Raw genomic sequence first — 14,124 nt, forward strand, 5'->3', positions numbered from 1 at the left:
CGAATTTAATGACTACATTATTCAGTATATATAGTGTAGTGCCAATTATATGCGATAGTTTGTGTTCCGAAATATTGAATACTTCTCAGACCTGCTTTTGTAGAACTTAGACAAAATTACAAAGCAAAATTTGTCAGGCGAATTGAACGTGTTTTGTCTTGTGATTATCTTATCTGGAGATAATCAACAATATAAAAATACTTATGCCTTTATTATATGTACAGTACTCAACTTCGCTGCTAAAAACTCTTCATTTCAACAAAGTTCTATACACAACTAAATTCCATATATACAAACTGATTCATTTCAATTGATGATTTTCGATGAACAGAGAAACCTTGAAACAATCAACTCCAGATGAATTCTTTACAACTATTCATGTTCTGAACGATGTCGAGTCCAATCCAGCTCTAAAAGGCAGGCACGAGAATATCATTGAGGCTATTATCTATGAGGCTCGAGAGACAGCAAATATAGCTGTATGTCTACCTATATTTGAGTTTTAGATAACTTACTTTGGCACTGGCGACTGCAATAAAATTTCGTTCCTTTTCCTTTACACCTATGCGGAAAAAATTGACATATTTCAAGCAACCTTCTGGCGTTTAATAAGATATTGTAAATCAGGTTCAGATGTGTTTAGACCTTTCCCAGCCATTATACACTGAGGCCTGGGGTAAATATTCTGATGGAAAAACTCAGAGAGAAATATCTTGGGAGGAATATCTCGATTTAACTACTCAGGACCAAAGAACTGGGAAAAATATCTCGAATCACAAACGTTCAACCTGTATGTTTATCAAAACAACTTACTTTTGACACTTCTTGAATGTCTTCACTTCAGTTTCTTGTTGTCTACAGAAGGCACACGTACGTAGCTTCGCTTCCTTCATTTTCAAAATTGCTATTTCCTTTTCTTCTTCTTCAATTATTTTTTCATACTGCTCGTTAGGATGCGGTTCACACAAATGAAGTTCAGGAAATGTTCTGTTAATAAAACGTTCAACAGCAGCATCACAATCGTGATATTCTTCATCATCGCTGCTCACCACTCCATTCTCCGCAATTTTCTTTTGCCTTTTCCTCCGTCTTCTGATCTCTTCAACCTTACAAGGCACATCAATGGCGTCGTTAGTTTTATCCTCGGAACTATCCTCTTCAGGTGTTTGAAATCCTTCAGAATTTTTATCATTCTCGATACTCTTAGCATTCTCGGAACTTTTATCCTCCTCCAAACATTCATGCTCGGGATTTTCGGCCACGATCTCGTTTCCCAAACTTTTGCTCTCGGAACTATTGCCTTCGGAACTCTTGCCCTCCGCGATTTTATCCTCGGACTTTCCACCATCCGAACCTTTATCACCGGACGTTTTCTCCACAGAATCTTTTTCTTCAGAGCTTTTCTCTGCTGAATCTTTCTCCATCGAGATTTCACTTTCTGTAGTTTTATTTTCAGAACTCTCAGCCACAGAGCTTTTGTCTTCAGCGAGCTTCTCCTCGGGACTGTTTTCATTATTTTTCATTTCAGAGATTTTCTCATCGCAAGCTACACTACCATCGCTACTTAATTTTCTTTCGCTCTGCAATCGTTTTTCCAAGGCAGCTTTCTTTTCTGCTATCTTCGCCTCGGCCAACGCTTTGTGCTTCGTGCAAAGGCAATTCATCAGCTCTTCGCGGGTAGCTTGTGGTTGTTCATGACTGTGATCATGATTGTGACTGTGATCATGATTGTGGCTATGGTCATGGCTATGTTTATGAGGATTACAGTTGCAAACCTTGCCATGACAAGGATGTTGACAGGCAATATTCTCATATTTTTTGCCCTTCTTCCGAATATCTCGTTTTCTTTGCTTTCTCTCGTGCATATCATAGTAAAAGTTTGAGAAGTCTTCAGCTGCATCGACCTCAGCTTGAGAGGGTTTCTCGTCTGTTGCTACAGCTAAGGCTTTTGACTGCTCACCACTGCCGACCGTTTTTGAACTAGTACTCTCGCCTCCACTTTGCTTCCCAGAAGCTGATCCAGTTTTTGAACCACAGGAACAGCCAGTACTCTGTTGAGGAGCTGAAACTGCCTTACTGACCTCTGGTTTAGTTGGTTGACTGGCCATCAGAGCTGCTTTTATGGCAGCTTGCTGCTTCAGAGCTTTCTTCTCAGCCTTACTCTTCTTTCCAGATTTCACAGGCATTGGGTACAGGCTTTCCTCCACGTCTAACCATCGCTTGAGATAGCGGCATATTGAGCCAGCAAATCTCACGTACAGTGGTAGAACACAGATGACCTGAATTGAACGGAGACCATGAATGAGACGAAGTTGATATGATATGTTTGCAATAAACCAGGCAAAGATATGAAATGCAATTCGTTGGATTACATAAATTTCTTGAATAAATAAATCAATGGTATTAATTGAATGAATGAGCAAATAAATGTATAGATTATATTCACCTTGACACAAGTTCCTGCCTCTGTAGGCTCACCAAACAATCTCCTGAACACATCTCTGGATTGAATTGAAAATGTAAATTAAAATTAGGTTTTTTTAAAACAACACTGAATCATGCTCATTTGCCACAGTTATGATTTGAGAATGGTTTAATTAACAATAGGATATCAGGAAAACAAGATGATGATTTCATTACCTTGTTTCCTTATGAAAAAATGGGTCTTTTGCTAAAAAAGAATATATGAAATTAGTTTAAAGTTCTGCAGTTAATCCTTCAAATCACACCATGGTAATATAACTGTACTTTACCATATGAATGGGAATCCATATAGTGAATCATGTGTTTATTTCTTGCCACAATAACAGAGTCATTGAGGAACTGCTTTGCCGCACTGAATTTGCCTGGAAGAATGATGAATGTGACTTAATAGATGTCCCCATGAACATGATGAGCAAACAATCTGCAACGTTTATCATTTAACAACACAACAAAAGAGTTACCATTTATGAATGTTTCTTGCGCATATGATCGAAAACTTTCAATGAACTTTTTCTTAGGATCACTCTGAAAATGCAAAATATCATTCAAAATATTTGCATCCACATCTTCAAGTAAGAAAACATTGACAGTATTCATTGACTTTACATACCATTGTAGCAATGGCTTTGATCTCAATATGATTATATGAATATTCACAAAATGCATCCAAAAATAACTGCCTTTGTTCCTTGGGCTATTAAAACAAACATTAATTATAAATCATTATTAGAAGGAATTGTTTTTATGAGAAATACATCACTTGGCAATGTGACATGCTAATCTCCAGGAAATATCTGAGGTTTCTATGAACAAATTTAAATGTGGAGGAAGAGATAACTTTAAGAGAAGATCTTAAAATATGGAAGACTTCTGGGGTGTCTAAATGTGTTCCTAACCTATATATTTTGTTTTAGAAATAGTTGGAAAAACATGCTAAATATCTCCTCACTTTCTGGCTTCCTTTCAACACAGCTTGATCTGATTATTACAATAGAAATATGCTTGAAGGACATAAAATTATACTGGAATTTGGGTTCCAATGAAATTGTTATAATTACGTAATGCTGTACGCTTTGTACACAATATCCAGTTGTAGTAGTTTGGTGACTTCTATTCAACATCTGGTCAGTAGATCAGGTAAAAATCAATTAAACAGTGTGTTTTTTAAACAAAAATACCACAATTGATTTTATTGTGTAGTTACTCGTAAGTATTCTGTGCGCAAAGTGATGATAGTAGATGGATTGTATACCAATTTTTCGCATTTTTACTCCTCGAGCTGTTTGTGAGGATTGCTGATTAAGCTGTTTTAAAACAGGTTTCCACACATATTACTACAGTTTGACATATTGGCCATCAATATTACATGCTAGAGAACCTACCTCTTCTTGCATAAAGCGTTTAAAAGCACCGATGTGCTTGAAAAAATACTCGTATTCATAGTTGTTCAATTCTGCGTCGAACAGACCAAAATCGTTGCTGCTAATCGGGACTCTAGTTGTCATCATTTTGGCCAGAAATACAAAACAATTTAAAACAAAGTAGCTACGGATATTTGAGTTGAATCTTTGTTAAAATTGACGACGTGAAAGGTTTGTAACTCTTGTTAAAACAGTTTAAAATTCATCGAGATCACTTATTCCACTCTAAATGCGTCGCCATTTTGCACGCATTCCAAGAACAGCAACCCGATATTTAGGGCAGTGCAGGCATTCACGCAGTGTTAGCCAATCAGATCACAGCGATACGGGGACGTCCCAATACGGCCGTACTCTGACGTAATGTCCCAAATTCATTCCATATATGGAAAAAAATTGTGTCAAATTGCAACACAATAGGACAAAACAGAAATTGTCATAGCCACAAAAGGACTACAGTACACGAGCCCACAGGTTTCGACAACTTTCGAATGATCAACTTTCAGAATACGTCAAACAGCCACGCCCATATTGGAGAATAGATCCGCAACTTTGAACTACAGTATTGGAGATTTAAAGCGCAAAAACAATATAATGAAAATCAAAATACAGCCCCAGAAAGCTGTTCTTAGCAAATGAACAAAATACATGCAAGCAAAAGAGGTGATAGGATGCTAAATAGTTGATGAAAACTAGACACGCGCGTCGCTGCGTTACCAATCTTGGCCAGTTTAGCGTGTTCACCATTACATAAGTTGTCTGTACACCATTGGATACAACGTAATTTCCCCGTGCGGTCATCACAGGCATTTGCGCTGCGCCAACTTCGTCCGCATCCCGCGCTCACGACCCGTGGTCCGTGACGTCGGACTATCTCGGCTTCTTCACGGAAGCACGCATCGTCGTCACCCGAGCATGTCGTCACGCCGTTTGCTAAACAGTCGGCCAATGTTCGTTCATACTTGCATTTGTAGCATGTCAGAGAATCGCCTAGTTAAGTCCAAAGATGTTAATTAAATGAAGTTTTGATATGTGATTAAATAGAAAAGGTTTTGTCACTTTGGTTTAGAATAGACAGCCTATGCAACCAACGGACGCCAAGTTCTACCAGAAAATAGAAATTTGAAATACAGTGTTTCATAACGAAAAGATTATGCGCAAAGTTAATTAGAACTTGAATTGAAACTAAGCCGTCATCAATGAAGACAATGTTTAAAATTATATTCCTTCTGAAAATGTTATGCGTCACTTACCAGGTCTAAACCACAGGAAACACAAAAGCAGAAGCGTCAAACTCTTAACCATCATTTTCGCCATTGTATCTTATGGTCGTTCTGTGACGTCATTTATATGGTAATTTCTGTGCACGTGATCTGCTGGCATCTCATTGCACGACAAGAAATTGCATACTTCACGTGCGCTTATTCATGAGCCATTCATCATAGATATCACTTCTTACTGTTAACTATGGATTAATATACAGTTTTACATCTTACGATGCACACTAAAATTTTACGCTATATTCCAATACGCATACAGTTCACGACTTAAATAAATTGTACAATTTAGCCCAACAAATATGAATGTTATATAAATACCCAACGATTAGTTGTTTTTTTACAAACGTTAGCATTTGCGCACGAAACAGAGACGCAATCTTTTCAAGATAAATGCGCCAGAATTCCCCCCCCCCCTCTCCTTTTTTTACCAGTCCGTATTATGTGTGTCATCAGTGATTTCCGTCACCGAACTATTCTTCAAGTTCACCAAAATATTCCGAATGAAAGTTCTTTCAGAGTTCTGTCGATTTCATGCCCACAAATTGATATCCATTTGATGAACGTTGTGGACTTCGTAAGGTCGTTTTACCCGCGTTGCCAGGAGGATGTCGTCTTGGCTGGATGAAATCATGTTGTAATGAATGAGGTGAGCGGTTGTGCGTGGTTTAGGATGTACTCTATAGTATAACATGGTGTATGGCGGGGTATAACATTGCATGAATGATGAATACCTAGTGTATTTCTGTTGCAACTCAATTGCTATAAAACAACCATGCATCACATCTTACCTGGTAGGTATCATTTCTGCTTGTATAGCCCCCAGATGATCTGTGGTTCGAATATCTTCGATCGTGACTTTCGCCAACCCCTCTGCGTTGAACCGTGTTACTCTCCACCTGTGCGTCCTGTGGCATGCCAGTCTCCGGTCCCAACTCCAGCAATACTTTAAAATTTAGTTTATTATTTGCAGATTCGGATCTGACCTTATACAGAGACTCGTGCGGCAAATGTGAGCCAGAATAACGCTGTGTATGGCCACGATCCTCGCGAACACGCGCAACTGACACGGAGGATTTCTGCACGGGGACCAAGGCTGGGGTAAGCTGGCTGAAAGTTGATTTCATTTAAATTGAAATTGAGTGCGCGAAGACATAAAAAAACTACAAACATTTTTACTCTACTTACATATCCGGTTCAGATTTATATGGCAATTGTCTTTGTTGTCGTACTTTTGTCATATCTTCATAAGATCTGCCTTGCCTGCAGTTTGCAGACAAAATATTGCAAATGAATGATCCAATAAACGGTTGATAATAAAAAAATTACATTTATTACCTCTCCCGAGAGACTTGATGTAAGTTTTGCGTGCTGTCCACCCACTGCGCCGTAGAATCATATGGCTCCTCTGTCTCAGTGTAATAACCTCTACAAATGAATAGAGCATTTTGTTTAATGGACTGAATTGATGATTATCGTATCAGAGGGTCCTTTTAGTTGTCCTTTAGTTGTCCTTTTAGTTGTCCTTTCAGTTGTCCTTTTAGTTGTCCTTTTAGTTGTCCTTTAGTTGTCCTTTTAGTTGTCCTTTCAGTTGTCCTTTTAGTTGTCCTTTTAGTTGTCCTTTCAGTTGTCCTTTTAGTTGTCCTTTCAGTTGTCCTTTTAGTTGTCCTTTCAGTTGTCCTTTTATTTTAGTTGTCCTTTTAGTTGTCCTTTTAGTTGTCCTTTTAGTTGTCCCTTTAGTTGTCCTTTTAGTTGTCCTTTCAGTTGTCCTTTTAGTTGTCCTTTTAGTTGTCCTTTCAGTTGTCCTTTTAGTTGTCCTTTCAGTTGTCCTTTTAGTTGTCCCTTTAGTTGTCCTTTAGTTGTCCTTTTAGTTGTCCTTTCAGTTGTCCTTTTAGTTGTCCTTTTAGTTGTCCTTTTATTTTAGTTGTCCTTTTAGTTGTCCTTTTAGTTGTCCTTTTAGTTGTCCCTTTAGTTGTCCTTTTAGTTGTCCCTTTAGTTGTCCTTTTAGTTGTCCTTTTAGTTGTCCTTTAGTTGTCCTTTTAGTTGTCCTTTTAGTTGTCATTTTAGTTGTCATTTTAGTTGTCATTTAAGGTACCCATTTTAGCCGTGCTGTGGCATTAAATCGAGTGTAGTGTAAACGGGGGTTTATATCTACCTCTTTCACAAAGATACTAAGTCGTAACCATAATTAATTCATTTTTTTCCTAGGTCAATAATTACAACTCCTACTATAAAATTAAACTGATCTAACCTTGTCTTGGCTGGTCTGGGTCGGTCGATGGATCGGTCGATATAGTTTGCACCTTCAGTCTCAGTACCGCTTGCATCACCAGCTGAAGCATAGCCTCGGTTGTTTCGTCTTCGTCGATGTCTGAATTGACAAAATACAATCCATTATCACTGAAGAACTCGGTGTTTTTTTAGCGTTTTTGTTAAAAACCGTAATTACCTTCGGCGTCTTACTTCAGCTTCATCATCTGAGACGTAATTCCTTGCTCCTCTTCTAAAAAGAAAGAGTTGTTGCCTTAGTTTTTCACTTCCAAAATCTTTATAAAGTGGAATGACATTCGCTAAACAAATTATAAATATTTAAATCATCGTTCCTCACCTTCGTCGACCACTTTCATTGTCACTACCACTCGTATACCCAGGACGTCTTCCGGGCCTAGAATAAAATTAATCCCTCAATTCGAAGCTTTATCAAGATCTTTCTCAACAATTTAAAGAGCTTGGCTTTCAGAAATATCAAGAAAGATGGTAAAACAATCATCTTGAGGAAGAACAAGTTTAACGAGCTTACTTGGGAAATTTTGCCAGATGATTTCCACCGTTTTGAGTTCTATCACCGTTTGTATAAAGACCACTAAAAGTTGGAACATCATGGCGTCTCAGATCATATGTATTGTAAAATGCGTAATCTTAACCTAAACCAATCAACATTTGTCAGAACATTATCATTCTTACCCAGCTCTGGGAGTTCCGTTCATTTTCGGTTCTGCACTTGATTGCGACCTTTGAGAGACGAGAGGAGCTTAATTATGACTGCGCAAATTGTTGATAAAACTGTGTCTTCAAAGAATCCAAATAGTTTTCAAATTACCATCGGTTATTTCCATTCGCTGCATGTTGAGAATGAGGGTTAGTCGCCGCTGGTGACTTTCGTCCCTGATTGCTGAGAATCGCTGGAAAGACAGATTGGAAAGATACAATGTCAAAAGTTGTATGACGCTCGATAAAACCGTTCCAGAGTCAGATCATCGAAATATGTCACGATCTTTGAATTGATCCGTTCATACCTTTCCTCTTTTCTTGAAAACTTCGCCTTGGGTACTTCTTACTCGATTTTCTGTATGAAAAGAAAGGAAATGAGCTTTATATGGAATAGAGAAAGATGAGAAAATGTTATTTGTGAGCGAAGAGACTCTTCAAAACTTGAGTACCCAGAAGTATAAACAAAAGGGTAGAGGTTGTATTTCTTAAAATCTTGATGATGCAGAGCAACTATGCGATACCTGAGAACCTCTGGAGCTTGTCGCTTTCTTCTCATGCTCTCTTGAAGTGCCTCGTACTGAGTACGACCACTATAGCGATGTTTAGAACCAAAACGGAGAAAGTTCTGTCCAGATTTAGCGGTAGAGTTGCTCTTCTCCAATCTAGACAATAATATGGAGGAGAATTACAGAAGCCAGTTATGGCCCAGTTTCAATCCCTCCTCATGCAGCTTTTGCAAAAATCAGGACAGTTGATTGTAGAATGCTATACTGTACAAACATCAGACCACCACTGCAGTACATTTGAGATAAGCTTCAGGTGGAATACTGCATGCGTACACTGGACTACTACGTTTGACATATTTTTTTGAGTAGTCAATGCACTCACAGTTAAACCACGAGAGCCTAATAATATGTATCTTACCTAAAGAAAGCGTGATGCTCAACACAATTCTTCCATAAATGTTTACAGGATGACTTTCTCGGCAAGACAAACGTATAACTGTCCTCCTTCTCCTATAAAGACATGAATATCGGTTCCAAAAGTTCCACTTCTATAAACTAAAGCTGCAGCTACTGGATTATACTAATTCACTTACATTTTTTCCATATACTGAAAGGTAAAATTTCTTCCCTTTGAAGTACAACTTTGATATTTTTGGCCTAAAAAGACGTGAAGATATATCAAACCTTTTATTGTTTATAATCCTTTAAGCCTCCAAGAAGCAATTTTATATATAATTACGGAAAGTTAAACGTACCAAATGTAATTTCCAATGATATTCCCCCGTTTCTTGACTAAAAGACCAGATGGTTTAATTCCAAACTCATAATCAACTCCGTCTTCTCCCTGCGAAAATGAATACAATACTCGGTTATGAACAATACTACGGAAACAAACAATTCTCTTTCTCACTCTTCTGCTGTTTTTTTAGCTCGTTGGCTGCGGTTTTTGCGTATCCCAAAGTAAATTCATGAAGGAATTACATTCAGACTACCGGCAATTTGATATTTTGCAAGGCAATCGCTCAAACATGTATCCGGGGAGAACTATGTTAAAGCGTCCCTGGACACATGGGTGGAGGGGGAATCCGGGCGAATTTTATACTTCCTAGTGCGACATCTTACAAAAAACACATAAACTAACTCACCCTAACGTGGTGCATATCCGCACCGTATAAGTCCAACCATTTCGCTTTGTCTAGAAACTCCATTTCACAATCAGCAGGAACCATGTTTCTAAAACATCATGAACGCGTCTGATTAAGAAATCAGGCGAACAGCTGCTTCACAGACTGGAGTTTATAGTGCGGGTGTGTAAATTCAATGTATTGATTACAACTAGTGATAAATAAAGACCAACACGGTTTATTTCTTACTTGAGGGTCTTATGAATCTGTTCCGCTTGTTCTTCCATCTCTTCGGACTGAATTCAAAATATGGGGAAATAAATGTCAAGGGCACAACCTGGCCAAGGCGAGGGGCTTACTATAGCAGATCAACCCCCCCCCACCCCGCCTTGGTTAATATTCTTTGCAGGACTGTAATCTTCTGTGGTCAATGGCTCTATTCCTGGTTTACGCAATGCACTGAAACAACAATAAACACGTACCTGATTTGGCAGAAATCGGAATTCAGAGACATAACCCATTGTATGCCTTTGATTATCAAAATCTCCGAGCTCCGCTGTAACAGACAAGTAAAGAGACGATAAACTACAAATCCTTACAATTCATTATACACTAGAACGAACTATAAATATATATACCTTGAACAACATAGGCAAAAAGTCTTGTGGCGACAGTAAATGAACAGTGAAGCCTGTAAAAGGGAAACATTTTAAAAGATCAAAAACAAGCACAATCCAAAATGGTACATTTAAAATGGAGCGGCTTTTTGATTTTTCAAAAGTAATGAGAAAGATTTCGACCTCTCTATAGCTTGCTTCTAAGGATACCAACCTAGATTGTAAAATATCTCTCTTCAGTTGTTGAAAGAACAAGTACCTGTAAAGCGTGTCGCAAAGATTGTTAAAAAAATCGCACACGGGAAATGATGCATTTTTCAATTCTTGATTTACCTGGTTATCTCTTCCTGTAATTTACAAGGATCTGAAGAATAAAACCTCACACCAAAGTAGAACACAGAAATATCTGAAGAAGGACAGAGATAAAGCGTTAGCAAATCACAAAGGTTTGTGAATACGGATAATCCCTAAAATATAATACTCACTTCTGTTCTGTTTGATAATAGACTTCTCTGGATCCAACCATCTCTTTAAAAAACAATTAAAATCGAAAAAACGGTATTTAAGAAATTGTCGCTTCAGATGATTTGTACGGACTGAATTTAAGCATATGAAAGTTGAAGATAGAGAACATTAAATGAAACTTGACTCACCGCTTCCTCGCAATGATCCAAGAATCTTAAACCAAAATAATCTTTCTCAAACAAGTTAATTCGGTTAAAGACTTGGTTTAAAAGTTCTTGACCTTTGGTATGGGCCTAAATTCGCCAAAAAAAATTTGACCAAATGATGTAAGATATTTGTAATATTGTGTGAAAATCGGATAGAAATGAATGTGGACTTTAGCGCAGTGTTATACATTTGCGCAAATTATTTTATGCAACTTATACGTTTGCGCAACTCGTTCGGACGATCACGCGATACAAAGGAAGAGTCAAAATGACCCGAACAAAAAGACATTAGGCTTATTTTGGTTTTCGTCAACCACACTTCATTCTGTCAACCAGAACCGCAACACATACGGATCTCTTTCTATGTGAATTAATTGAGAGGTCCTTCAGTCCAGTCGCTACAACAATAAGTTTGGAATTTAGTGAAAATTTAGTGAATTTTGTCTGTGAATGTGTTGGAAAAATATTATGCATTCTCATAAATTCCTTGTAACGAGCTTCGATGCAACTTTAAGAAAGATCGCGTGTTGCTCAATAGGACGAGATTTTGGTTTCCCTGATAGAAATGGAGGGTTTCCAACTGTTAGTTAAGATAAGATGAAGAGATATGTCATCCAAGCTCAATGAAAATATACTTCAGTTAACAATGCCTGCAGAGTAGGCTAAAATGCTGCGATTATTATCTCACTTTCGACCACACAGGAGCAGTAAAAAAAAGCGCATGCACGCAGATTCTTTGACAATACGCAGATGATCAGAAATATCGTAGAAGTTACTAAACACTTCGTTGTGAAGAAAAATACCTAATAGCTATTCCATCAACTGAAGATGAATTAAAGGTCTGTTCACGCGATCCAATTTTGTTGGATCCAACTACTGACGTATGAAATATAGTTGGTTATTGATAAAGCAGTACTGCATTGCGCTTCAGTGAATTTGATGCTCGTATACATTACAAGACAACAGACTATAAAACATCCATCAGAAGTGAATTGGATCCAACAAAATTGGATCGTGTGAACAGACCTTAAGATATGTGGTCTAATACGACATATGGCGACAATATTCGCTGATTTGATAAATTTCTGGAAACATTATTAACAAAACATGGAAAATACATTTTTAGTAACCCGAAGCGCGTTGTTAGTGCAAGTTGCAACGCTGCAGTTATTTCTTTCTGAAAGACATATTCGAGCTCTGCAAATTATTCAAATAGCTAGACGCGCAATTACTGACAATCCATAAGATCAAAGAATCAATATAAACTGATCGACGGAGATTTTTTGACGTGCAAAATGAGGGCACAAAGTGAAAAAATCTCTTTGTCAAAGACAAAAAGTCAACAAAGGATTAAAGTTTATTATATGCAAAAGGAAGCAGCAATCCACTGTGGTTTATCATCAACTTCTATGGTAACTTGAGAAGTTGATAAATATAGTTTCGAACTAAAAAAGCTCGCTAATTTTATGCGCTGCTGTGAAATATTTTGCCACGCAGTCGAACAGGCGGTAAAAGCACATGATCGAATACATGTCAATTTTTTTGAAAAGAACGAGCGTGAAAACTTCCATGCGTTTGTGTGCCCTTAAATCGCTTTAAAACCGGGCAAGTTTAATCCCACTTGACTGTAGAGAAGTCGCCGGATAAATAGTGAATAGTTTGGTTGATAACCAGATAGTTTAGGATATTTTGTTGCCTGTACGTTTCACTAACACTCTCTGCGCTTCCATAGTAGAAGATGGATGGTAAGATTGAACCGCGAGCACATCTAGAAATCTTTTAAACACTAAAACACCACGAATTCCTTGAATATCAACTGTGGGTCATTGTTCAAGCGCAATATTAGATTAAAAAAAAAGAGATTTCCGTAGGCGATGAGTATTCTCAATGATATTTTGAAAAGCTGTAACTAAGATGCATAAGATGGATTTTGACCAAAACAAGCGTGGTATGAGAGATGTCATTAACGTTACGCACGAGAAACACGCGTTTCAGAAAAAAATTTTTCGTGAAATCATTGTGGTCTGACGTGCGCAAAGTTGTCATAGAATTAAACATGTTCACTGAAAATATCTCGTTGATATTGGTGTTAAGTAGTTTTGTTTATACTCCGCTAAATACGGGTTATATTTGACTTATATAACGATCATGAAAATAGGTGGGAATTGAAGGCGTGAATCGCACGTAAACGACTAAATTCACACGTCGACTTTTGGTCTCACGAGTTAGGAAAATCCTGGTAGCCTTGTATAGTCGTAATCACATGTTATAACACTTGTTTTTTATCGCCCGTGTTTCGACTGAAGTTCGCCACTATGAACGCGTATTCCAAGCATTAATGCTTTTGCAAATAGCACCGAACATATTCCTGGCATAATAGTATATTTACACCATACTTGTTTATTGGTAATGTTTTTCATGTTCTGAAGGAAAATTTCATTTGCTTATCAACACAAACACACGTATATAGTGCGTCTGAACTAGCCTCTATTATCTGAAGTGATACATCTCGGCTTGATATTTTACATGGCTTATAACAAATCGCGTTTCTCTGCCAGACGTACCTTCATCTCTATCGCAATTTCTGATTCATCTAACATGACAACATGGCACACAATTGCCTTATTCTCTCCACCAAAACACGACATTGTTGTGGTAAAAATCCCACGATAATCAACCAGATTGTTCTGAAAAAAACCACACTGTTATCTCTCAGATCAAGCTTGAACTTCTACCAGGCGTTGGTAATGAATTTCCGCACCGATTTGGCAAAAACCCCGAAGACACAAGATGTTATGTATTACACGTAAATCTCAGTCACTTTGCGACTTTCTTAGTTTGTTTACTTCAGAGTCGCAATTAAATTGAAATTGACAACACATGTATGTTGCAAAGACGCTTTGATTAAACCCGACAGACCTTATATGGAATGTTCATTGTTTTGAACCGCCTTATATGGAGCGCGCCGGAAGTGATAAAGGAAGTTCGAAACAGTAGCGTTTTGAATCAAAGCTTGATTTTAGAAACGATGAAGTT

At 37.8% G+C, this 14,124-nt stretch overlaps 2 protein-coding genes across 2 annotated transcripts; both read right to left on the reverse strand.

Annotated features, from left to right (window-relative positions):
- Nucleotides 1-7: 7 nt before the first annotated feature.
- On the reverse strand, nt 8-4,202 carry LOC114533881 (axoneme-associated protein mst101(2)-like). The gene is made up of 9 exons (XM_028555503.1): nt 3,867-4,202; nt 3,095-3,178; nt 2,946-3,009; nt 2,754-2,846; nt 2,641-2,671; nt 2,447-2,501; nt 814-2,279; nt 516-562; nt 8-410 (listed from the first exon to the last, which is right to left on the reverse strand). The coding sequence occupies exons 1-9, from the start codon at nt 3,990-3,992 to the stop codon at nt 373-375; spliced, it is 2,004 nt and encodes a 667-aa protein (XP_028411304.1). The 5' UTR covers nt 3,993-4,202; the 3' UTR covers nt 8-372.
- A 1,458-nt stretch (nt 4,203-5,660) lies between these two features.
- Nucleotides 5,661-13,947, reverse strand: LOC114533932 (band 4.1-like protein 5). Its single transcript, XM_028555563.1, has 24 exons — nt 13,653-13,947; nt 11,071-11,175; nt 10,903-10,945; nt 10,751-10,823; nt 10,632-10,676; nt 10,439-10,491; nt 10,283-10,356; nt 10,050-10,096; nt 9,822-9,909; nt 9,432-9,520; nt 9,270-9,333; nt 9,095-9,186; nt 8,692-8,832; nt 8,476-8,525; nt 8,280-8,361; nt 8,144-8,191; nt 7,980-8,042; nt 7,788-7,844; nt 7,629-7,682; nt 7,431-7,550; nt 6,518-6,607; nt 6,368-6,442; nt 5,971-6,289; nt 5,661-5,799 (listed from the first exon to the last, which is right to left on the reverse strand). Exons 1-24 carry the CDS (start codon nt 13,734-13,736, stop codon nt 5,695-5,697), a joined length of 2,061 nt encoding a protein of 686 aa, XP_028411364.1. The 5' UTR covers nt 13,737-13,947; the 3' UTR covers nt 5,661-5,694.
- Between the last annotated feature and the right edge of the window lie 177 nt (nt 13,948-14,124).

This window comes from Dendronephthya gigantea, unplaced genomic scaffold (assembly GCF_004324835.1).
Source record: "Dendronephthya gigantea isolate DGI-Jeju-01 unplaced genomic scaffold, DenGig_1.0 000095F, whole genome shotgun sequence".
Classification (NCBI taxonomy): Eukaryota; Metazoa; Cnidaria; class Anthozoa; order Malacalcyonacea; family Nephtheidae; genus Dendronephthya; species Dendronephthya gigantea.

Bases quoted from the DNA above. Each gene is read 5' to 3' on its own strand.
- LOC114533881 (XM_028555503.1), bottom strand. From the start codon at position 3,992: ATGATGACAACTAGAGTCCCGATTAGCAGCAACGATTTTGGTCTGTTC. The intron at 2,280-2,446 runs GTGAATATAATC...CGTTCAATTCAG, and splicing joins AGGCAGGAACTTGTGTCAAG to GTCATCTGTGTTCTACCACT. The intron at 563-813 runs GTAAGTTGTTTT...TTTTCCGCATAG, and splicing joins ACATTCAAGAAGTGTCAAAA to GTGTAAAGGAAAAGGAACGA.
- LOC114533932 (XM_028555563.1), bottom strand. From the start codon at position 13,736: ATGTCGTGTTTTGGTGGAGAGAATAAGGCAATTGTGTGCCATGTTGTC. The intron at 10,492-10,631 runs GTTGGTATCCTT...TCCCTTTTACAG, and splicing joins AGAGATATTTTACAATCTAG to GCTTCACTGTTCATTTACTG. The intron at 6,290-6,367 runs GTAAGTAGAGTA...ATCAACTTTCAG, and splicing joins TATAAATCTGAACCGGATAT to CCAGCTTACCCCAGCCTTGG.